The 24,603-nt window shown below is 34.5% G+C and overlaps 2 protein-coding genes across 7 annotated transcripts in view; both read left to right on the forward strand.

Annotated features, from left to right (window-relative positions):
- The window catches only part of LOC135142875 (syntaxin-1A), a 65,157-nt gene extending 50,773 nt beyond the window's left edge, over positions 1–14,384 (forward strand). For 2 of the 6 annotated variants that reach the window (XM_064074675.1, XM_064074666.1), the window contains exons 4-8: positions 2,852–2,926; positions 3,223–3,405; positions 3,751–3,824; positions 3,887–4,024; positions 7,297–7,814. In XM_064074675.1, the coding sequence (XP_063930745.1) occupies positions 2,852–2,926; positions 3,223–3,405; positions 3,751–3,824; positions 3,887–4,024; positions 7,297–7,593 (767 nt within the window). In that variant the 3' untranslated portion in view covers positions 7,594–7,814. Of the gene's footprint in view, positions 1–2,851; positions 2,927–3,222; positions 3,406–3,750; positions 3,825–3,886; positions 4,025–7,296; positions 10,032–11,162; positions 11,256–11,306 lie in introns of those variants that run through there. The other 4 variants (XM_064074684.1, XM_064074700.1, XM_064074691.1 and 1 more) reach the window with 4 other exon arrangements.
- A 120-nt stretch (positions 14,385–14,504) lies between these two features.
- Positions 14,505–16,022, forward strand: LOC135142906 (uncharacterized). The gene is made up of 6 exons (XM_064074720.1): positions 14,505–14,747; positions 14,794–14,954; positions 15,002–15,136; positions 15,190–15,245; positions 15,409–15,616; positions 15,665–16,022. Exons 1-6 carry the CDS (start codon positions 14,687–14,689, stop codon positions 15,872–15,874), a joined length of 831 nt encoding a protein of 276 aa, XP_063930790.1. The 5' UTR covers positions 14,505–14,686; the 3' UTR covers positions 15,875–16,022.
- The last annotated feature ends 8,581 nt before the right edge of the window (positions 16,023–24,603 follow it).

The following is a 24,603-nucleotide window of genomic DNA, read 5'->3' on the forward strand; positions in this document are numbered from 1 at the left end:
AACGCGACTCGTTGACGTCAGAAAATCGTCCATGTAGCCAGCAGAGCAGAAACCGCATTTAAAGCGAAATAACGAAACGTCAAAAGGAAAATCCTTTATTAAATTAACCGTTTTACGTAACCCCGTTACGTTTTAATCGCTTCAGGTGGCAAAAACGCGATTTGCGCGCTACGTGAGTATTTATCCGAGCTTTACGTTTGACGTGGGTTATCATCAGCCAACGCAAATTGCGATTGATAAGGGATCCTATGCATCCACCTACGCTTTTCTCTGAATGCGGCCCACGCTGTCGCCATGGACGTCAGACAGGAGAAAAGACGTTCCTCGAGAGGTTGATTGGATTTTTTTTATTGCAGGATTGGCGTACTTCGTGAAAAAGTAATTTTTTACGAGCCAGGATTTTGAGGGGTTATTTGAGATCTATGCTTGAGGAGGTGGAAAAATGTTGTTTTTCCTCGCGGAATGCGAGTTAGCAGGGGTGTTTTTTTGTGTGAGTGAGTAAGTGGGTTAGGACAAGCTGGCCTTAGTTTGAATGCATGGTTAAAGGGGAATCCAGAGGTCGCGAAAACACATTAATCAGGCAAAATTGTGGAGTAAGCTCTTGAAAAATTGCCTTGGGAGTTATTTGGAGATAAGTTGGAATGTTGGGGAGAGACAGAGACAGTGACCGATAAGGGAAAAAAGTCGCCGGGCTGACAGATGAACAGTATTTTAAGAATGTTGGAAAGGTTGTTCCTGTCTGTGTAAAACGCCATCAAATATGCATAAACCGTCACATTAATATCACCAGAAATGACAATACATAACAGAAAATTAATTATTAAAATTTTTAGAAATGTTTTATAAGTAATAAAGATCGTCTCAACCTGGCGCTTTACCCTGCGGCTTGCTTCGTATTACGTATCTAAGGTATTGTTGGAAGGAATAATATTTTATAAATATTTCAATAACATTTACCATGCAAAATGTTGAAGTGACGTCACTAAATTTTAGCTAGCGATGATTACACAAATTTTGGTTAGTATTTTATCATCTACACGATATTCCTTACATATAAATTTTAAATAAATTGGTCCCGCAGTTCCGGAGATATCTGTAGTGAATCAACACAGAGGACAGACGGAATTAGGGAGTTGAGTCAAATATTTAACGTAGAAAATCTGTGAACACGAATTTGATGAGTATTAGTATTTGGAAATAAGCAACGATACCAACTGTTGTAGAAAGCCTGCCCACCTGTCAAACTACCTACAACACCATATGCAACATGCATTAGAAATCGGCGAAAAAACTACGTAGACAATAATTTATCGTTGAAATGATCATAGCATTTCGTGTGTCCTCGCGTGAACCTTTTAATTTTAATGTGTGAGAAGTGATTATTTCAAACTTCGATAGTTCGTAGGCAGGTGTTGACATTTGTTTGTGAGCTAAAGAGACCCACAGAAACAACTAAGATTCAGTTGAAATATTCAGGGAATTAAACACAGTGCGCTAGAGCATAGCTGGGTGGATAAATTCCAGACTTTAATATTTATGTTTGCATTAATAATAAATTGGGATTCATGATTCATTTCGAGGGAAATAACAAATTTTAATAACAATAAATTGAGATACAATAAAAACAAAAAACATGAATTTTAAGTGAAGAGAGAAATAAGTCGAAATTGTCCATTAATTAAGGCTGTTGCTATGCTAAAGTCGTACGGTCCACTAGAAAAATCGATAATAGTACAATGATGACTTGCATTGATTACGGGAAAAATGAACTGATTTATTTTCCATTATTTCTCGAATAATGTGGTTAATAATTGTGAAAGAGAAAGTTTGAAACTGTGTTTGTTTAATGCTCTTTTTGTAATATCAGTGATATAGGTATATGCATCAAAATATGTTTCTATGTATCACTAAGTATGTAAACTTGGTTTGATTCCCTTATTCAAGATGATTATATGATGTACACTAAAGAACCAATTAATTTTTTTACACCTTCAATTTACCTTTAGTTCTTAAGAAGCTTCGGTAGGTGCTTTACTTTTCCGTTTCAACGCAACAAGAGCCATAAGAGAAGAGAGTGGAAAAAAACACTGTTTTAAGGAAAAAAAGTTGTATAGCAACCAAAGTAGTATTGAAAGTTTACTTCACGGAAAACAGTAAAGTTAAGTTTGCAAAAATGTTAATAGAAAAAGCTATGTTTTTTGACGAGTTTTCCATTCATAAAAGTTTTTCTTCTTGTTAATAGTAAAAGTTTCAAAGTAATAAAATTGACAAATGGAGCGACTAAAGAAGAATAAAACCGTTGCATACAAGGCTATATATATATATACAGAAAGTTGCCGAAGTGACGAAATTGTTGCGGAGTGAGCGAGACGTCGTGAAAGGTATTGAATTTGTATATTTAAAAAAAAATCGCAATTGTGCCATTGTCTGTTTTAAAAACCATTAATTAACGAAAAACGAAACAGATCGATACTTGTTTAGAACATCGGTCGGTTTCGTTTTAGCCGGAAGTAACAATAACTTTCAGATTTTTAATAACCATATAGCTTGGTACGTTTGCTGAATTTATGAATGACGGTCTAACAGACCATCGAGAAAATACACGCCAGTACTTGTACACTGTTAAAAACGATAATACACATTGTGTTTGCCTGTAAAATAACGAATTAGATACCCATTTTCCTTCATTGTTGCCGTCACAATACAAGACAATGGAGTGACATCCATTGTATACAATACACTACAATCCAAATCGATTGTTTTAAAGTTTTCTATCTGCTCTCATACTTAATTATGATCCTACAAAGTCTAAAAATAGCCACATTATTAACGAACCTTCTCTCTTTTCCAGAAACGAAACAAGAACTTGAAGATTTAATGGCCGATATAAAGAAAACTGCCAATAAAGTCCGTGCCAAGCTTAAAGGTAAGTGTCAATCGAATTCCGGGCTAGAATGAGATGTAATGAAACGAACACAAGAGAAATTATAATGGGTTATATAGCGTGTATTGAGTAGCTATCGTCTTGTAAACAAATTGGAGTGAATGAGTGCTGACAAAGGCGTACGACGAAATTGAAGCGCGAAAGAGAAAACTTTGATCGGGTTTTTCGCTTTTATTGGATCGTTAAATAGCGATCAGTCTGGTTTAAACGACAAAATTTCACGGCTTGTTATTTTAATGACGGATCGACGTAATCATGACGAATAACTCTTTTTGCAGTGATAGAACAAAATATAGAGCAAGAAGAACAAATCAATAAATCATCGGCGGATTTGAGGATACGGAAAACACAGCACTCGACGCTATCCAGGAAGTTTGTAGAAGTCATGACGGAATATAATCGAACGCAAACGGACTACAGGGAACGATGTAAAGGGAGAATACAAAGGCAATTAGAAATCAGTGAGTTCCTTTTCGACCAGTGGCGTAGCTACGGGGCAGCCGGGCGGGCAACACCCCTTCGAGCCACGAATATACAAAATTGCAAGATCCGACATAATTTTGTCAAAAATATAAAATTGCAGTCGCTGAACAGATGTCTTAAAGCCCGATATCGACTCAATAGAGCTTTCGCACAGGCTGTTCATGCGACTTTCACGCGATCTAATTTAATAATTGCATTTGAATAACTTCAGTAACTCAAAAAGTGGCCGAGAAAGATGCTGCGCCCCCCGGCGCCACAACTTGTAGCTCCACGACACTGCTTTTCGCCGTGTTTTTCGTGTACAAAACGTGATTTCGTTGCAGCCGGTAGACAAACAACAAACGAAGAATTAGAAGAGATGTTAGAACAGGGAAACCCAGCAGTGTTCACACAAGGTGTAAGTTGAGAAAACAGTGGATTGTTGTTCGAGGGAGATTGTTTGACGTCTGTTCGTTTCAGATTATAATGGAAACGCAACAAGCCAAGCAAACCCTAGCGGATATAGAAGCGAGGCATGCGGATATTATTAAATTAGAAAATTCAATCAAGGAACTTCATGACATGTTCATGGATATGGCGATGCTAGTCGAGAACCAGGTGAGACTCCCAATTACGCTATCAGACTTTTAAAAATTCAGGACTTGCCCGGAGGCGAGGCTTGATTGAAAACGTTACCGTCGACCGGAGTTATCGGAAAAGCGTGCATATTGACGATCTTGTTCTGAGTGTAATCAAAATTGAAAAAATTAGTGCACACTGCACTAATTGCATGTTTCACATATGCGGCGGGTTATCGCGATTAAGATCGAACAGTGTTGTTAATTCGGGAAGTTGGATCGAAAACGCAAATAGATTTGTAGGGCGTTGTTTTACTTTTTAATGAACACTTATTGCTGCTATAAATACAAAAAACCTCATTAATGGATAGTGGTACGTAACCAGTCAGTAATTATAGTTCTATGCCAAAATATGGAGAAGCTAAAGAGACAAGGTTGACACTCGGTGACAGTCATGCATATAAATAAATGCGTTAACTAAATTTTTTATTTAATTTCATATTCCATGTCTTGTCTGCTTTTCTTTGCAATTCTAAATTTTGTCTGGAATAAATTTGCTTTTAAGATTAAACATTACACTCATTTCCGTTTTTATAATTAATAAAATAACATTCCTGCAACATTCATAAATTAGTCTGCGTGTAATTATCGGAAAATGCAATTATTTTTTTTTTTTGTAATTTTTAACCAAATATAAACGACCTCGTTACGAATTATTATTTTTATTATTATTTTAATAAAAATTGAATTAAGTTATACAAATCTGAAGATTTTTATTATCCATTTAAGTTTTGGCAAAAAATTACCAGTCCGTAATAGGATTAGTTCCAAATATATGGGAATATAGTACTAAAAAAGCCTACTAAAGCCTAAAAAAGAGTACTGCAGACATATTGAAATATTACTCTATTCTCTATTTGTTATTGATTAGAAAAATTAAAACCTTGGAAACGACTGAATGAATTGTAACAATGAAATAAACAAACACAACTTCTATTGTAGGTATTAAATTTTCATCAAAAAAAAACAACACCTATTAATTCTCATGGATTAAGTTGTAAACACAACAAAAACAATATTTTCCTTCTGTTTTGGGTATATAGCTATTTAACGAATATTTGTGTTATATTAGTAATAATTTGACAACTACCCCAACAAATATTAATAAAATCTTTGATTGTTAAATGGATCGCGTTCCTCAACTGCATTTGTTTAGTGATCCATAGAGTGGTAGAAACTTTATGGTGGGTTTATTTTTTGTGGAATAAGCTATGCAAATAAAATTGTTAGTTTAATGTCTGCTGTAAAAAAAAGGTGGCAAAAATAAGTTAATTCATTAATTTCGTTGTTTTTATTTTAATGCAAAAAGGAATTGCTCTGACCGCAATAAAGTCAGTATTCTTCAGAGGTCGTCCAAATGTGACATTATATTTTATTTTATGTTTAATAATAATAAAATATTTGTTGTGTAAATTTGTAACATAAATTAGGGTTCCGAAAAAACACGTTATATTTAGTAAATAAAACTCGATTAGCAACCTTAAGGTCCCACCGGATCTACACTGCTGTTCATAAAAATGTACAAATAGTTGTTTCATATTAAAAAGTAAAATGACGCACCGTACGGACTCGATCTTTCGTGTCTTTTTATTTTTGCAAAAATACTCAGGCCAAGTCAGATCAATTAGTCAGTCCAAGTGAAATAAACCACCTAAAAGATGTTTGTGTGGATTAAAAAATATTACCAACTTTTATAAAGCGTAAACTCACTCTTGAACGAAATATTAAGAAAATAATTCCGTTTGTAGTTACAGCTATTTTATAAAAGTTTATTATTAACAAAATAAATTGGTGTGTTGTAACACAAAATGTTCTTCAAGATTATAGTGTTTCGTTATAGCCAAGACAAAAAAAGGTAGCCTATTTCATTTAGAATGACTTCAGTACATAATTGTTAAAAATCTGCATAATGAACATTTTATATAAATATTTAAAAATACGTAATTAGTAATATCGGTTATTGGTATTAAATCTAACTAGAACTAACTGTAAACTTTTACATTTGTTCCATTTGGATTTGTATTTTGTGTTTTTTTTTTCTCGCGTATATTATTTTCAAACAGGGATGTTATATTTTTTATAACAACACCAAATGGCACCTCCAGCTGTAGAGCTACAGTCAATTTGTTTAATGCTTTAAAAGGAATTTATCCTTTCGAAGATAATGTATATGTGATTATGGTGCAAGATACGGCAAAAGAGGAGCTACGGCAGATTTATTTGGTATATTAACGGTTTTACGCGGAGAAAATGCGGCATGCACTTAGCTGGTATTCTTTATGATCATTTTCATTGCATGGAACGGTGCAAGTTAACAGGTGTATGAAGACGTAGTTTTCAAAGTATCAGCAATCATATGGTGTGGAAAATATCTTTTGTACTAAAACTTCAACAATTTTAATAAATCGTCACATTGTCGCAAACATCGGCGTCTCCTATTTTATAGCTAAATATCGTTCTTTGCTTCCCAATCTCCTCTATTTGTGGTTTCATAATAATAATAATAATAAACAAATGTGTAAAAGTAAATTTTGCAATTAAAATGTATTTATTCATCTGTTTAAAAAGTTAATGACGTCATCCAAAAAATTATTGGAGATTTATTAAATGAGATTCAACGTTGTTTGCGTTGCGTGAGACGTTACCACAAAAAATAAAATAAAACTTGCAGAATCAACTTTTATGTTTATCTTAGAAACTGTAATTGTTTTATTGTGCTTCAAGAGCGAGGAAAATTCTGATTAAATAACTTTAGAGCAACAAATCGACTGTGATTATCTCTCTGGACGTGACACCTGTTGAAATGAAATACACTAGAAAATGCAGTATTGTTATAATAAATACAAAATTTCTTCATACGTACTTTTCACGAAATCGTTTTACCAAAAAGAGTACATATTTAGAATTTGGTTATAGAAATTCTGTGACATTTGACATTTTCCCTCAGCATGTAGGTCACATTTATTATTGTCAGCCTCAGCTGCCCGCTCTCGCTTTTGATGAGAGCTCGTAACCACCGGACACGCCGTAATTCACAGGAATATTAATGCAATTACAGTTTTGGATAAACTATTCCCCAGCGAGATTAATTTCAACCCTATAATGTCTCTCACACTATCATTAATAACACTTCTCTTAACAACCGAGCTAAACTTTAACTCGTAGAAAAAGCATTTTCTGTAAACCTTTAAGGCATGGCTTCTTTCTAAAATAACTAACCCAATATTTTCCTTCTTCCTGGTGGGTTTGTAGGGAGAAATGATCGATCGTATCGAGTACCATGTAGAACACGCTGTGGATTATGTACAAACAGCAACCCAAGATACCAAGAAAGCGTTAAAATACCAAAGCAAAGCGAGGCGGGTGAGTCTGTTCCTAGTTTTTAAGATCACACAGTGTTTATCCGCTTCTAATTTTTTGATGTTTTTCTTTTCCCTTTCTTTCCGTCCCCCCGTTTCCCGTCATTCTACATTTTTTTCGTTTCTCTACTCTGCACTACTAATGGTAACTCATACTAACTACTTTGTGTGCCTTTGTCACTCTGTTTAATGAATATTAATGTTGTATATATAAACGTTGGTTGCGCTGTTCTCTTGGTGTTTCTATGTGGTGGGCTTCCATTCCCTTCTCCTTTTCCCTTTTCCTTACCAAACCTGTAGGGCGAACTTGTTGATCGAGTGGAATATCATGTCGGCTTGACTTCAAATCATGTAAAGTCAGGACGCACTGAGTTGAAAACTGCTCAGGAGTATCAAACTAAAGCTAGAAAGGTAGGTCCCGTATCCCCTCCCGAACAACATTCCCGGCTTTGCCTTTGTATATTTGTTGTTTATTTTTAGTGCAAAGTTTCAATGTTTTGGTGTTTTTAAGCAGGGTCTTTTTGTTTTATGGTTTACTTTTTTGCCGACGATTCGGAGTCAGACTATTCACTCACCACGGCGAAGCAGGATTAAACCCGAACGTCTACTCGTCTTAAAAAAAAACAGATTTACTAAGTTTTAACATCGACAAGGTTCATTCAATGGACCATTTTGAGACCCACATTATTCTTACTTTTTGTAAGTGATCTCTTCAAACCATTTGCTGCGTACGTGAAATCTATTGTGAGTGAGGAAAGAGGTTTGATTCAAAATTCCCAACGGATGCCTACGACAGTGGTGTTGTGTATTATACATGTAATAACAGACATACTAATTTAACGTTTAGTCCTGCTTCTTCTTAATACGGCTAATTCCGAAACGTCGCTTTATTTGTTCAAAATCAGCTCCTAAACATTTTGTTTGATTTTCTAGTCCGTCAGAAGTCTACAAGACCCTGTATTTTTGTTTTACATTTATTTATTTTATTTTTTATTTTCTTCTGTTCACAGAAAAAGATCCTGATCATAATCTGCCTCATAGTAACTCTCATCATTTTAATCATTATTTTGGCAGTAACTTTACCTGGTGTATGAAAAACCAGCCAGCATTAGAGTGTCAGTTGTGCAAAGAACTGAAATGTTAACCTGCAATATACTGTATATATGTGGTGTCTGACATGGTTTTGTATGTCAAGTGACTTTCAACTGCCTGAGAAGAATTTGATTTTGTGCTGTTAATACAGGTGTAAAGGACTTTTGAAGTATTTAATTATTTTATCTTTTTTTGTTAGTTGCATTTAACGTAATTAGCGTAACTGCCCGTTTCTTCATAATACAGTTTAAAAAAAGGAGGGTAGAGTTGAATCTCAATACTCTTATAATGTTAAAATAGTGAGCTTAGGTAGTATTTGTGTCAACGATGTTAATCAGTATAAAAATTATCTAAGCAATAAAAATAATTGTCTCTTTAAACATATTAAGACGGTAACTGGATAGTACTATAAGAGGAAAAGTCACTTCTAGCTTGTAAAGATGCATCTTTCTGCAATATAATATAGGCTTTAAAATAGTTGTAAGTATGTGGAAGTATAATTTTTACAAGAGATTCGGTTTGTTATATATCGTAGAATCAATCCTATCTACTTATTTATTTAAATCTAGCAGTTTGCATCACCGCCTGATCGTTACAAAATAATACTCGATATAATCTACAGATTGTTCTTGTTTTCATTTATCGTAACGTATTGCAATTTGGCCTTTGACCATAAGAAATTGGATAATTACGGGCCGCATTCTTGATATCCCTGCAATTAAGCGTTCAAGCAGTCTTCGAGCAAATTTCTCATCATCGGCGAGAAAATTCCCATTTCGTCTTTACCGTCCTAGTGCGGTAACGATGATTGTCGCTACCTTACTAAATTTTAAACACGTCTGGCGTTTCCGAGTAAGACGAACTGATGGGAATTTCCACCCAAGCAGAAACTTATTGTTGCTGAAGCTGCCCAAAAACAAATATGTTATCCAGAGTGAAGCCGCATGGGAACGGCCCATATTTGTTGCGTAGCTTTCTTTGTTATGAAGCTATAAATTTGAGTAGCTTTAACATAAATTTGGAATGTGGACGTTGAAGTATATGAAAAGTAAATATTTTCTTGTTTTACAAGCCTCCGAGCTTTATAACTGACATTTCCTATAACTAAGGGTCTCCAGAGGGCGCTGTCATTTTTCAAGTGACAAATGTGAGCCTGCGAAGAATAAAAAAACGTTCATTTTGAGATTTTGAGAAATGTTATTGCCTGATTCCAGTGTCAGTGATTGAAAACTTGGAAGCTTGTATAAACACGAGTTTCGGATTTTGCCTAGTCTGTGATTGATGTAAACGTAGATTTTAGACTATTGAATTTTATCCAACTTATTTCAGTCATACCAAAGACCGTCATTTTATTCTTCAAATTAAAGTCTAAATATTTATCTTGTTATTTTATTATTACGTCAGCAGGATCATAATTACCTGTGCCGTAAATGTTCACAGAATTTAACCGGGTAATTGCGATCGTGTTGCCTCTAGCCTTGTATATTTTCTGTTATTTGTAATTATGTTTATAAATTATTAAACTTTATTTTTATATTTGTTTTTATTTTATTTATGTCAATTTTTTGTTTGTTTGTTTGTCGAATATGACTCAGATCGATAAATGACTCGGATAATGGAACGACAAAACAATAGTTCACGTCTGGAATAATTATTGTTCCAACTAGGTCAGTTAATTGTGAACTGTCAATATAAATAAACTTTTTTCAATACGGTAAATAACGAGCACGTCGCAACAGTTGTCTACAATAGTTCCGTAGTTTCAACTACTGTTGTACCTACTAATGAGCAGAGTTGGCTAACTGAAACTAATGTAAACTTACGTGTGCTGTGTGTGTTGTCATAACTTAAGTTATGAAACTAAATTTACGTGGTATAATATCGTTGTCGTTGTTTGAGATGGAGAAAAATGAGATTTTTCGAGATACAGGCCATCTCGAAACGGTACAACCAAAGTTACAACGTTCAATCAAATCAAATTTGTTTTTTGAAGGTCAAATATAACCAAACTATGAGCTTGGTTCTGTACTTTGCTAGATTTTGTAATAAGCAGCAAAATAAAAACTTACCATTGTGCCATACTTGTTTCGGCGGCCATAAAATTCTTGTTGCCCACCTGTAACCACAAACAGCATCACTGCATTATGAGTTTGTGACGGGCTGAACATCTATAATATTTTATTTGAAACTCTGCTTTAAAGCGCCACCAGCAAATAAGTTTTTATAAAAATTCTAGTAGCAATAAAGAGTGAAATATGCTTAGTATGCAACAGTTCGTGCCTAATCTTGTAGCAGTTCTGAACATTCATCACTGCTGTTAGCTCAGAAGTACAAGATGACAAAAGTAATTGCTTTAGTGGCCTTGGTAAGAGTCTCCGAGTAACCACAACGTGGCGTTTTTATCTTAAAGAGGCATTTAATTTTTTAATTTAGTTATAGCGATGTTGTGTTGTTTCTTAAATAATAAATTATGTTACAGTTAGTGTATACTTTTTAATTATTTCAATAAAGTACTACTACTATTTGAAAAAAAAAAAAAAACCATCGAGAAGTCAACAGGTCTGTGTAACATGCCTTTGCCTGCAAAGTGACAATGGCACATAGCGTAGTGTTATAAATGCCATAAAATCGAAATTAACTGTATCATTGTGTTTGTTTCATCTGCAGAAGAAAATTATGATCTTAGTCTGCGTAACAATTCTCGGATTAATAGTCACAGTCACCATTGGAAGTTACTTGGGGCTGATGGGGTAAATATTGGTAAGTTCTGATGGACAGTTTTCGGCGGGAGTGTACATCGTTTTGTTTCAGATGGTGAACCAATTTTCGACTAATCATCGTTCTTCTTCGCTTGCTCCGAGCATAAATTTGCATTGTTTGTTGTTGAGACAGTCTATGTAGTTATTTTTATTTGACAAATTTTTGGTTTGTAGCTTAGAGTGCAGATGTAATTATAAAAGGAACATGTTCAAGAATCTTGGCAAACATTTGCTGTAGCAATAATATGTAAATGTTGAGTTCGACAATGTGTGATATTTAAGCAGACGTTAAATTTTCGTTTTAAAATTGTCTAGAAATGTTACTGCGTACTAGTGTACAGAGTTACTGTTTTCTATGTCTATAGAACAGAAGACAAGTTTTTATTTTGGGCATATCGAGAAAAGGTGCCAGTTTTTCTTTATAACCTTTATGTAAATTGAGGTCTGAAATTACCGTGTAATATATTTTAAGAAAATGTTGATTAATAGTGTTAGCTTAAGATAGATTTTTAGGTGTAGCAGCTACTGTTGTTCTTTATAGAGGGGTGCACACACAATCAGTAGATTTTGAAAGGCCTAACTAAAATTCGGAAGACAGTACCTTCATATGTACCTGTTGCACGTAACTACCCAGACTGTACACATTCAACCCCAGTCGCCATACAAAAGAGAATATTTTTTTAAACTAACTTTTGAACTTTCCCATCAAAAAATCACTAAAGACGACTGACTTAGAAATTAAATCCAAATAAAATATCAAGACTTAGCATATCATGCTACTTAAGTTAATCAAGATTAATAGACTTGCACTTTAGGGATTCCAGGCACAAGGTTTTGTTACGTTAAGAAAATTTCCTAACGTAACAAGCGTTGAGCTGTTTGATTTATCGATAAGTTTTTGGCGGGAAATTTTGAAACTATCTACACTTCATCTTTTAAGCACTGATATCATTATGGCGAAGCGGTCGTACATACATCAGGTTTAAGAAAAGTAGATCACATAAGGCCAATTCACACAAAAGCGATCAGTTGTGCTAGTAACAACTGGAAAGTTGTCTATTTTTATGAGGAAAAGTTTTAAAAATTGCACTTTTTTGGAGATATTTAAAAATGTAGAACACGATTTTATTTTACGGTTTTACATAGTTCCAGGAGAATATTTACACTTAAAAAAATAGAGATAAGACATGAATATACTGACGGGACCGTAAAAGGCTGTTAAAATTTTTGCATCTGCAATGAACTACACGTAATACTTACTTGTATATGATAACAATTATGTTGTGTCAAACTTTATGCCTACAACTGACTTTTTCGAGGGAGCAAAGAGTTCATTTTTTGTTCGTTTCGTGTCTACTACCACACTTCATTTTGTTTGTTTTTGGTTTAGCTGAAGTTAGCTTTGGATTTGGATCCGTGTTTTACTGACTTAAGTTAGGGTCAGTTTTGCGTGGAACCAGATAGATAATAAAAGCTTCACACCGGAAATGACTATATCGAAAAAGAAGCTAACTTCATTATTGTTATTTTTGGTCTTTTTGCCGTGTAGTGTTGTGTGCGTCCAAGAACGAAACGCACCAAAACGGTAACTTCCAAAAATTCAAGTGAACTACACTATAAAAATAAAATGGTGTTCTATCCAGAAACAACTTCTGACAAAAACAAGACTTGTATAACGTAACTGAGACTGCAACTTGAAAATATCGTTGAAGTAATCTAAGTCCTCTAGACTAATGTTATTTTTTAATGATTTTAGATATAATATATGTATACCGAAATAAGAGGCGAATTGTTCGTTTCTGCGTGGAATGGCCTAGCGTTATTGTCTTCCGTCATCCCTTTTGCCCTTTTCAGTTGGTTACCGTTTAGTTTGTACATTTCTAGGCTTTCAAGGATCTCTGTAATAATGAAAATAAGTCTTTCGTCATATTTATGTATGTAGACGATTTTGTACTGGACCTAAATCATAGCATAGTTCCAGTATGGCGGTGGCGTTAGTAATTCACTTTCTGCTAGTGAATTGTAACACCAGCGAAGCAATTCAAGTTATACGTGTCAATTCAATTGGAAAAATCTTTGAAACTTATAATGTAATAAATTTTCTTGCATCTTTAAGTGTCGATGCAAACAAGTGAGATATTAATGTAGTTAAAAATACTTTTTATCATGTAAGTAGTTCTTTGAGATATGAGTATGTAGTAGAGATAGGCTATTTTGAACAAAATAAAAACGATGTTACACATCTGTACATTATGTTCACAAGTTGAAATTATTTTTGTTTATGTCTAGCATAGTTTTACAAAGAAATGGCAATATTTATATATAATATCAGCTCCTTTAACCATACTCGTTCGATGAATCATCGTCGCTCTTCTCGCACTTCATGTTTTATCTTTATTGTGATTTATACAATGATCATCGACTTTTTTATAGTTGTAGATTAGGTTAATTAGGCGATTTTGAGGAAAAGTGAGATGATTCATTCAACTTTATTTAAACAATGGCCAAAAAAAGCATAAGACTTGCATGGTGATACACCAATTTAAACCAAAAACCGTGGTTAAAGGAGAACCTTGTGATTCTATGTATGTGTCCTTTTCAACTTTAAATGAGCACAAATGTGAAAACGTACTTCAACAAACTAAGTGTAATAGATAATAGTTTCCTAGTCATATTGTTATTTTATTTAATTGTTGAGGTTATTAGTATGTAACTGTACACTGCAAAAGTATTGAAGCGTACCCTGACCACTAGCGAAACTTTGTTATAAGAAAATCTTTATTTTTGAACGCTGGTGTTGAGGGCGCAGTCCCCTCACTCGTGTGTTGTGACCTTTGTAGCTAGTGGCACCTGTGTCTATGTCTGCTCCTTGTAACATGTCAAATGAATGTGCACGCAACCTCCACAAGATGATACGACAAATTAATCACTTCATTTCACTTGTAAATACACTAGTTGTGACCTAATTGCTTTCACGTAAAGTTTATACATTAGACAATAATATATAGTACCATCATTCGTAGAGTTTACGTTCTACATATAGCAGAACCATAACGAGTGTCATCTTGTGGATTTGTACCTATGTAAATTAGGAGATTCATTTAAATCTATATAATATACAATATTTGAATGTAGGAGTTTTATTGGCGCCATCTTGGTGAAATTTGGCGCCTTTATTCAAACTTGGGGTTTTTTCGACGTGGAATACACCAACTGTCAACATCAGCTGTCATGAGTTAAAACACCCAAGCCATCAATATGATTGTTTATCAAATTATTTCTAATACATAATTACCGCAAAAGTCAGTATTATCTAGCAAAGCGTCTAATTTATCAAAATATAACACAAACATTGCGAAATACGTGTAAATTTCCAGTGTGTTCGACGATGTTTTAAGTGTAACACACAAAATTCCAAATTTAATTCCCAAAATGATCTCTCTGAAGTCTCTCTTTTATTTGTTATTTACATGCAGTATTGTGGCAGCTGATGGTAAGTACAAGGTCGGCTTTGCTTCAGACTTATTGAGATTTTACAGATCCGTCAGTATATCAAAATTCGTGGAACGGCCATTGGTTCCCATATAACCCAGGGACCACTCAAGACTTAAACCCTTCATTTGAAATCCGAAAAAATTTGTATGACGCCGACCACGGTATCATGATGGGGGTTAGAAACCCACATTGTGACGACGGCAAAGTATAATTACGTTTTTTACTTATATTGGGTGATAATTGCTGTTTTAGACCCACCTTGAAGTCGACTGGGATTTTAATCCCATCAACTATACATGCTTTATTCTTAACAGGCACAACATGTACAAACCTCGCAGCGATGTACAACCTACATATTCGTATGACTATATACCCAAAGGCTATAGTGTATGCATGTAAATCTAAATATGTACCTCTGTAATTGTCAAATCCAATTGTAGGCACTCCATAAGTGCATGTCTGACCCTATTGACTATAATGTGGTAATACCAACATTGTAAGTATGTGGAACTTTCCCAACTATTTTCTCATACCAATGTTTAGTTTAAACCAATTTTAAATTTATAGAAATGATTACTTTTTTACCGTCATAAAATCTCAATCATTCTTGTTCCGCTTTATCCGTTTTGGTGTGTTACTACTGTCATTATTTGCTTCAGTGGGACCCACCGCCCCCTGTGGGCCAAATACGGCGAATACACATTCCTACCGCGACAACGATGGGTGCACAATCTAGAGCATGGTGCCGTAGTTATGTTATATCACCCCTGTGCTGATAAAAACGAAGTTAATATGTTAAGGATCTTGGTTAAGAAATGTCTCTACAGACACATTATAACACCTTATAATCTACTAACTGCGGAACGTGTAAGTGTGGCGATTTTTTAAGAAGTAAATTTCGATTTGTTGTTTTAGCCTTTGGCTTTGGTTACGTGGGGTCATCGCTTAGAAATGTCAAAGGTGGCGCCGGAACTAGTGTTAGATTTTATAAGAAAACATGCATTGAAGGGACCTGAACAAACCGCAAGAGATGGCCAGTACAGTTTGTTTCTGGAAAAGCATGCCGATATCGTTAGTGATATTGGTGACCATGAGATCTGTAAAGTTTATGATTTTATAGAGTAATGTGATGTTATTGTGCTTAAGGAGAAATGTGTGCAATTATTGATGTGACGGCGTACTAAAATATATAATATATACTATTTTGTTGTAACGAATGACTATTTTTCTGTTTGCACTATCTTATGAACAAAAATAAACTAACTTATCATGAGGTAGTGTTTTCGCAAATATGCATAGCCAAAATGAAAAGTCCGTCATTTATTTGTAAACTGTTATATCCAGAGCTTCAATTTTATACAAACTGCACCAACATATTGTTACGAAATAAACCTATGCGCCGCTCCGGTACGACGCCTATGGGTTCTAGTATGTACGGGATGGGTATTCAAGAAAAACCACGACTGCGGAACTTCTAGAAGGGAAGTGTGGGTTTAAATAGAGGCCACCTTCGGAATCGAGATTATTCAGTTGAGTCGAGTCCAGCGAGTGTCGAAAAAATTCAATCAAGTTGCGCCAAAATTATTTGGTACATAATGGCTCTGTAATTAGTCGTCTAAATTCGAGATACTAAGAAATAAATCGTTGAGTTTAACCCACAGCGATTTTAAATACCCGCTCAACGTAACAATATTTATAGAGCTTTCGGTAAATGCTTACGCAAAAAAATTACTAGATATACTATTACACGTTTTCGAAATTCACAAGTATAGTAGAGACCAAGAATTAGTGGCTTTGTTTCCAAAAGTATTTATTGGAAACTGTTCAGGGTTATAACCGCGTTGATTTTACAACTCCTGCTTTTGTTGAAGGTTCTGCAAATCGGACGTTTTTAATCATTAAATATTATAATTATAGTAACCTTTCAGACAAGTAGTCACAGAGATTATCAGAGCTGTAAATAATCATTACCATAATCATAAGTGGTTTATTGAGGCTTTGTAATAAACACTTTTGGAAACAGATACTTAATGTTCACTATTCCTGGTTCCTACTACAAGTATTGTGATAACCCAAACATCCCGCTAAAATTTTGACATTTAACAAAATTTTAAAACCGCGAAAAATTAAAAAATTTGGCCTTGAACTGTCATCTTCACCAAAGTGGAACTTTACGTTGTGTGGTTTTTTTGGTTTTCAAATGAAAAATGCTGCACCCCAAGGTTGGAAAATTGCCTCTAAATGAAACATAAAATATGGGGCACAAAGTCGTTTATTTCTCCGTTCTAGAGAGGCGAAAAAACCTATGATATTATCTAGAACTAAGATCTCTTAGTTCTCAGCTACAAAAAACGGCCTAGCTTCCAAATATGAATGAAATTGAATGAAAATGAATATTACAATTTAAAAAATCGGGAAGGCAGACAGACAAACGGACAAAGAGACAGACAGATAGACGGAAACGGGAGACTTATTTCTTCGCACTCTTGAGTTGAGGTCGAGAAAACGTAATGAAAGTAGAGAGTCAGCCGACGGACTCGATTACAATACTTCCTTCGGTTACGCGCGAGAAGTAAAAATATTAATGCAATGATAAATTACAAGTATAGACTGATCATATTTTGTACTTAATTCGTACATACTTAATCAATTTTTTGGGGATGATAAACAGATACATTTTCATTAAAAATTTACCATGCTTACAATAACTTCAAAACATCTGGAAGATTTCAAAGTATTCAGTTGTGCAATTCTTGATTTAATCAATAAAATAAACTGATTCAGTCATTGTTTTTTTTTTTTTGAGATCCCCCGTATAAGCAAATTTAAAAAATATGAATGCAGTGTTAAATTACAAGTATTGATGAGTAAATATATTTTAATGAAAAATTTATCATGCTTATCATACCTGTAAAACATCTGTAAGATTTCAAAGCATTCGGTTTTGCAGGTTCAAATTTAAATTGCAAAATGTTTTATAATCCTGAATTTTTTCCAAAAATCTGGACGTTTCGGGCAAGAACTCAATACGGAATCATTAACTACATGTGTAGGACTACGTTATTTCATACAATTTAAAACCCGTTTACTACGTACAATTTTGAACGGACGTCATCACATTATTGGTGGGGATGATGAAATTTTGGTTGGCGTTTTACGATCTACATGATACCTATTCAAATACAAAATTTGACAACAATCAGCCCAGTATTTTCGAAGATTATCTATCTAATAAAAATCCGTGACGGCAAACAGGCGGAAAAGGAAGACCTATTTCTTCGTATTCTAGGGGTCATGAAAGGTCGAGAAAACGTAAAAGTAGAGAGTCGGCCGACGGACTGGATTGCAATGGAAGTAAAAAAAGCAAGACAAAGAGCAAGTGGATGCAAGTACACAAGTTATTGCGAATGTGTGACTGCAAATATAAATATGAGCAAAACCCAAAATCTGTATCGAGAGTGCAAATTATAGATCAGTTTTCAGCTTTTCGTGTTGTTACGAGATTCACGAAATACAACACATACTTAGTTACTTAGCCTCGCACAGCAGAGCTGTTACATTATTGACCGTATCATCTACAGGTGAACCAAAACTCTTGTGCGGAATCTGCCTGAGGCGTCCACTGACTTCCACTAATTTTTATGAGGGCTTAACTAAAGACTTTTGTAAACTTTCCGCAGTCTAGATGGCTGGGAGACGGTTTGTCGAGATGGACCGTAATGAAAATTTTAGTGCCCGATAAGGTTGGTAATTTTAATAATAATAATAATTATTATTATTAATATTATTATTGACCACCCCTACAGATAAACCAATTATTAGGGTGGTATATTAGGACTAAATTAGATCGTTAGAAATGCATAATTAAATAGTTAAAAATTTATAGACAGTTATAGATGTGCATTTTTGATCTGGCGTAAACTACAATTGAAAATATCAAATTTATTCCGATAATTATTACAAATTCTGCACATAGTTGTAATGGGCAAGAACATATGTACATTTGTTCTAGAAATTTCAGTATAAAACATAAAGGGTTTTTATTTTTAATGTTTGACATTAAACTAGAAACCACAATTTTTCAACTAAAGCATTAGTAGAATTTACAACACCATTCACCAATTTAAAAAGAAAACAGAGAGACAAAGTTTCTCTCCTCTTTTCCAAGTTTTGAATGGAAAAGTGTAGACTGGACTCAAAACATTTAAGGCGCTTATGGCTTTGACGTTTAAAGTACTTTACAGCCGACCGTTCATAAAACTTAGTAAATGTAAACCATGTCACGTGCCAGGGACGGCCGAGACGCGAAGGACCGGACTAAGAGTAATTTTGTTTTTAACGTTTCTTCCATACCTTAATTATTTAATCATTATTCTGCACATTTGAAAATATTATTAAGATACTGAAAGCAAAAAACATAAAATCTTTAATAAGTACGATCGCAATCATAGAAAACTGGTCCACTAAGTTTTTTGATAAATCAAATAATTTTGACGATGTCGCCGTCCTTTCTTTCAAATCCGGAGGGTACATTTATATTGCTGTTATATTAAAAATAATACATGACTAGAGAGCGAAAAATATGCAGCAAAATTTTGAGAAATATGATCATGTAATACGCATGAAATTTATGCAAATATGCAGTAACTTTATTAATATATGCAGAGGTATGCAGCAGCATATGCTCCAAAAATTGAAAAGAAGTGTAATAACACAACTAAATTTATTTACAAATTATAAAAACAGGTTTATCGAGCTTAATTTTTTTAATAAAATTTTAATAAGTAAGTAGTGTATGTCAAAATTCTAACTAATTTGCTGTAATAAAAAATGATTGAGTACAAAGTTACTTTGTTTTTACCTAAAATAAAAAAATAGAAAGGCGGAGTTGTCGGTAAATGCAAAACTCAGTCCTGCCCTGTGCTTTTACCAGAAAAGGTCTTTTCAGGTAGGTATCGGTGAGCGGGTTTATAAGACATCCGGCTGTGACGGCCTATTGAATTATAATGGGAGTCAAATTGGTGTGAAGCCATAAACGCCTTAAATGTTTGAGTCCAGTCTACCAAAAGCTCATTTTGAGGAAAACCTCTACAAGGCTATTACCTAAATGATTTGAAAGGATTTTAAAAATTTTCTTTGTAACTTTTCTAATTTGAGACAATAAACATCATAGCCTGGAGACCCAATAAAACAGTCATAGTTTTGATCTAACAAACGAAGTATATAAACTAAGGAGAGTACTATTAAGTTGAAAGTTTTTGCAATTACGTATGATAAACCCTAAAGCCCTATGAGGAAAATATCTCATCATAATGATCATTATGATGAGATATTATCCTTCATTGATCAATGAAGGATAATTTTTGATCAAATATAATGCCTAAATCTCTCACAATGGAAATACATTTCAAGATAAAGTCGCCAATTTTATACTCATAATATGCTATTGATATGCTTTAGAGAATATGTGATTACTCATTACACTACATTTAGGATGATTCATAATGGTTGCCCTGCACGTTAACACTCTTGTTAACTTTTAGTACAGTCCCGTATTACACAAGACAGAGATCGGGGTAATGTAATACTTAGTAAATACATACAGGGTTAGTCACGAGAGAATTACTTCTGAAAATTTTTTTTACTTCCTCTTGTCTTGTTAAAGCTCGTTTACTGTCGTCTGAACTAACTCGGTAAATTAGCCTTTACACGCATCCTGCCTGTAAAGCGTTACCGTGGCAGCTTTACAGGCACCGTGCCTGTAAAACGTTGTCATGACAGCACCGGAATCAAACACACATTCGCTGCGTCGGCCTTTTTCTTAATCTCACTAATACTGTGCTAATACTAACGTTAAAATCACCTTCAAACTCTTCATCTTCAACGAATTCCACAATTAACAGAGCTCAGAAACAAAATTAAACTATTTAAATTATTAATCGAATTTACAAATTGACAGTCCCGTTATTTTCAATCAATTTAATTTTCCATAGTTACCGGAGCAAACTATGAAAAATGACTATAATTTCTATGACTGTAATTTCAAGTAAAATTTCTAGAGATGCCAAAGTTGTTCATTTTCAGGATTTTCAGCAAGAGGAAGTAAAACGTTGTACGCGGCTCGCTTGCAACTAGCCTTTACTGGGGCTCACCGGATTACAGAGCTCGCTCCTACGTCGCTCGCCCTGCAAACATTCCGGCTCGCCCGTAAAGGCTAATTTACTAAGCTTGCCACGTAAATAACTATTACGCAACCCAAAATACTAATACCCTGTACCACTTGATATTATCTAAATTTAAAATGAAATGCCTAATCCATGATTGCGTTGACTTTGGCAGTGTCACTTTGACGTTAATTAATTTTTAACATTTTTTTTCATCGTTGACTCGTCTCTAGAGCCCCATTGGATCGACGACATACAGTCAGATCAATCTGGGCTATACTGAAGCCGTAAGTGCTCTACCAATGTTGTTCGCCGCTAATGTGCATGTGTTAATTCGCCATCTCTGCGTCACCTGGAGCCTCTTCGAAGTGCAAGTCTGCAACCTCTGGACTTCTTCGGCCATCCATTTACAAAAAAGCCGTAGCATCCCCCCAAAATGCCCAACATTTTCAACAGATTAGTAGTTAAATTATTTACTTACTTGTTTGAGTTTGTGTTGTAACCTTTGAATAAAATGCCGCAAAAGGGATTTTTAGAAATAATTTTCTTATGATTAATCGGTTGCAAAAGATGAAGAGGCACACTGACAAATTTATTAGCGGCGCCGGAGGAGATTTCCGACTGGCTGCGGTAGCACCATGGACACTCGCGTAACCTCCTTTTCCACAATTGTCAAAATGAGATTGCCAAACTCAAAGCAATCATGGATTAAGCATTTCATTTTAAATTCAGTTAGTATCAAATGGTACATGGTATTCGTATTTTGGGTTGCGTAAAAGTAATTTTCAGAAGTAATTCTCTCGTGACTAACCCTGTATATCCAAAAACTTTAGTAATAACTTGATAAAAAAAAGAGTGAAGTTTGAATGAATGAATTTCCTAACACGTGGTTTATGTGAACAATTTCATGACTGTTAAATGGTAACATGAACTGTGAATTTACAAACAATAAACAAAACTGACACGACGCTCCTGTGCAGATGTTCATAAATAAAAAGACAAAAAAAAATTGCCGAAAAATATCCAGATAAATATCCAGCTATTAAAGCTATTTTTGAAAATAGCAACACTATTCGGCCCTAAAACTTAGGTCTATCTTTTGTGCTTTCCACGACTATGCATTGGAAATTATCGCTTTCTCTGAAGATTATACATACGGACAGTGTCGGTAATGATGAACTTTAAGGAACTGAATGTATGACTCTATGACAGTAAAGGCTTCTCGATAGTCAGATATCACCACCTCTTTGTCATAAATGTATAAATCTAATAAGAGAGATTTATGGTAATTACTGCGTGATCAGAAGTGACTGAGTCTGTTGGTATAACAGATGTAATTCTGTGACAGATATGTCAGTCGTAATATGCGATAAATTTAGGTTTGTTTTGGATATATTTTGCAAATTTAAAAATGTTCACAACCTATCAACCTTAACAGCTGACAACCGGAAATCATAGAAAATATCATGCCACCAATTTCAACTGAACATCCAGGATTGCCAGCAGATTAATTTCTGATCACGCGGTGGAATGATTGTGAACGAACAGTACTTGACATGAGTTTCTAATCTTTTCGTTTTATTTACTTAGGAGTGTAAGCTAGGCAGTTTTAAAATTTTCTAAAATTTACATAAGCGGTGTCTCTTACAATTCTGTTTCGCCGAAATGTACAGAAAACTTTCACAGCGTGCGGTAAAGCGATAAGATAAAATTGCCAACCATCTGTTGAGGTTATACGGTTTGATTAGCTTGAAACAAATTTTTGTGTTGGCAATTTTGAATTATTGGAATCCATGCTAGTACGTCACTTCACAGTTGTCAGTTGGCATGAGCACCCTTAACAAACGTGTTGATTGGTTGATTCAGCAATTGATCTCAAATTATTGCAACAGTTTTTTATTGAATTGAAAAATCCCATATGCCATATAGAATTAGGGACATAGGTCAGTTGCGCGCTGCGGTCAAAAGAATCTACAGGTGGTCCTATTCTCACAGGGCAGTTGCGTACAAACCACTTCAGAAGCAAGGGTCATTTTCTCCCTGCGATCAAAAAGATTTACGTATAATTTTAAAGATTAATACTGCAAACAGTTATTGCCTGTTCTAGTAGTTTACGTGGTGTTAGTCACTTAAAAATTTTAAAAAATAATTCGTACTTTCAGAGCTACTAAGGCAAAAAACTGTCTGAAAAAAGCACCACTGCGGAAATAGGATTATTTAAAAAAATGCGTAATCTACCTTTACCATTTGAACCCAGATATGAAAATTGATCGAATTCACTAAATTTTATGAGGTAAACATTTTATTAATATCAAAGATATATATGTCTGTTTCATAGTTCTAATTGTATTGCTACTGAAAAATGTACGTATTCATATTTTTAATAATCTCCTTAATGAAAATCGGTGAGTTTTATTTTAAGTGAAAGTGTAATTATTGTAAACAGTTTATACTTAACACAATTTTACCACAAATGTAAAAAAATATCTCGCATGAGTATGTGTAATGAGTGTAATGTAATTTTTACAAAATCTGCGTTTCACAGTAGTATCATAAATGATTTACAAAATTCTACCTCGACGAATCAAGTGGACGGAGTTAAATTTCCCTTGTGGAACGAAGTAAACCCGAAAAGAGTAAGTATTTTATACACATAGTTATCAATTCAAACGGATAAAAATGCCCGTTTCACACCGATATGAAGACCTTCACTTCGAATATAAATTAAAACCATTAGCAAGTCGACAACAACGAGCATCGAATAAAATTTGAAAAGAACGTCCAATAAAAGAAATTTTGTGTGACAATAAAAGTCACAGCTTCGTTCAACAAAGGACAAAGATATTAGCCGAGACGGAGATAAAATCCACAATTTGACCTGGTAGTTTACATTTTCTTCTGACACTCGCCTTTTGTCGGTCCTGTTAAACCGCAGGGGGTTGCAGCCTCTAGCTTCAAAATTATTGCTGACCTGACCATACCGCTTTGTTTCATGCCGAAACATATTAGTTTTTTTAATCACTTCCATAATATCCATTTCACAAACCGACCTTCGAAAACCCATTAGACAACAAAACGTAATTATTGATTAATTATCTTCCGAGACGGCGAAAATTGTCATCCGGGACACAGCAGGGGTGGTTCTACAAGAATTCCAACGGTCTGAATTTGTACAAGAACTTGTCAACTCGCAGCTACTTCGAAAAAAACAAAAAGTATCAGATTTTCATTGAGGACAAGTTTTTCATTAGTTTGGTCTTGATATCGGATATTTTCAAATCGTATTGTTAATCCCCTTAATATAGGGAGAAAAGTAGTATAAAGTATCACAGGTTTGGGGCGCACTGGTTTCGAACCTGTTGAATCAGGTGCACCGAAAAGTTTTAAAAGCCGTGTAAACTCATTCTTCTCTTGAAATTCGTAACTTTTGTGCCTACTTTGACGCAAAAAAAGCTTTTCATGACCATGGGAACCTACTCGACACTTGATATTTCTCAACTTTGAATGGACAAGGTGGTACCCATTAAACCGATTAAATTGTGCGCTAAGAGGGTTTATCGTGCCACAGACTTTTTCCATTTATTTGCCACGATTAATGTTTATTTTGACAGGATGATTTATGACATAAATTCCAGAAGACCACGCCAAATTTTAAAACACACACATCGTGGTTTTTCTAAACACGCGCAA

Source organism: Zophobas morio, unplaced genomic scaffold, assembly GCF_036711695.1.
Source record: "Zophobas morio isolate AGI-343-1 ecotype UQ-CSIRO unplaced genomic scaffold, CSIRO_AGI_Zmor_V1 ptg000004l, whole genome shotgun sequence".
In the NCBI taxonomy this organism is placed as follows: domain Eukaryota; kingdom Metazoa; phylum Arthropoda; class Insecta; order Coleoptera; family Tenebrionidae; genus Zophobas; species Zophobas morio.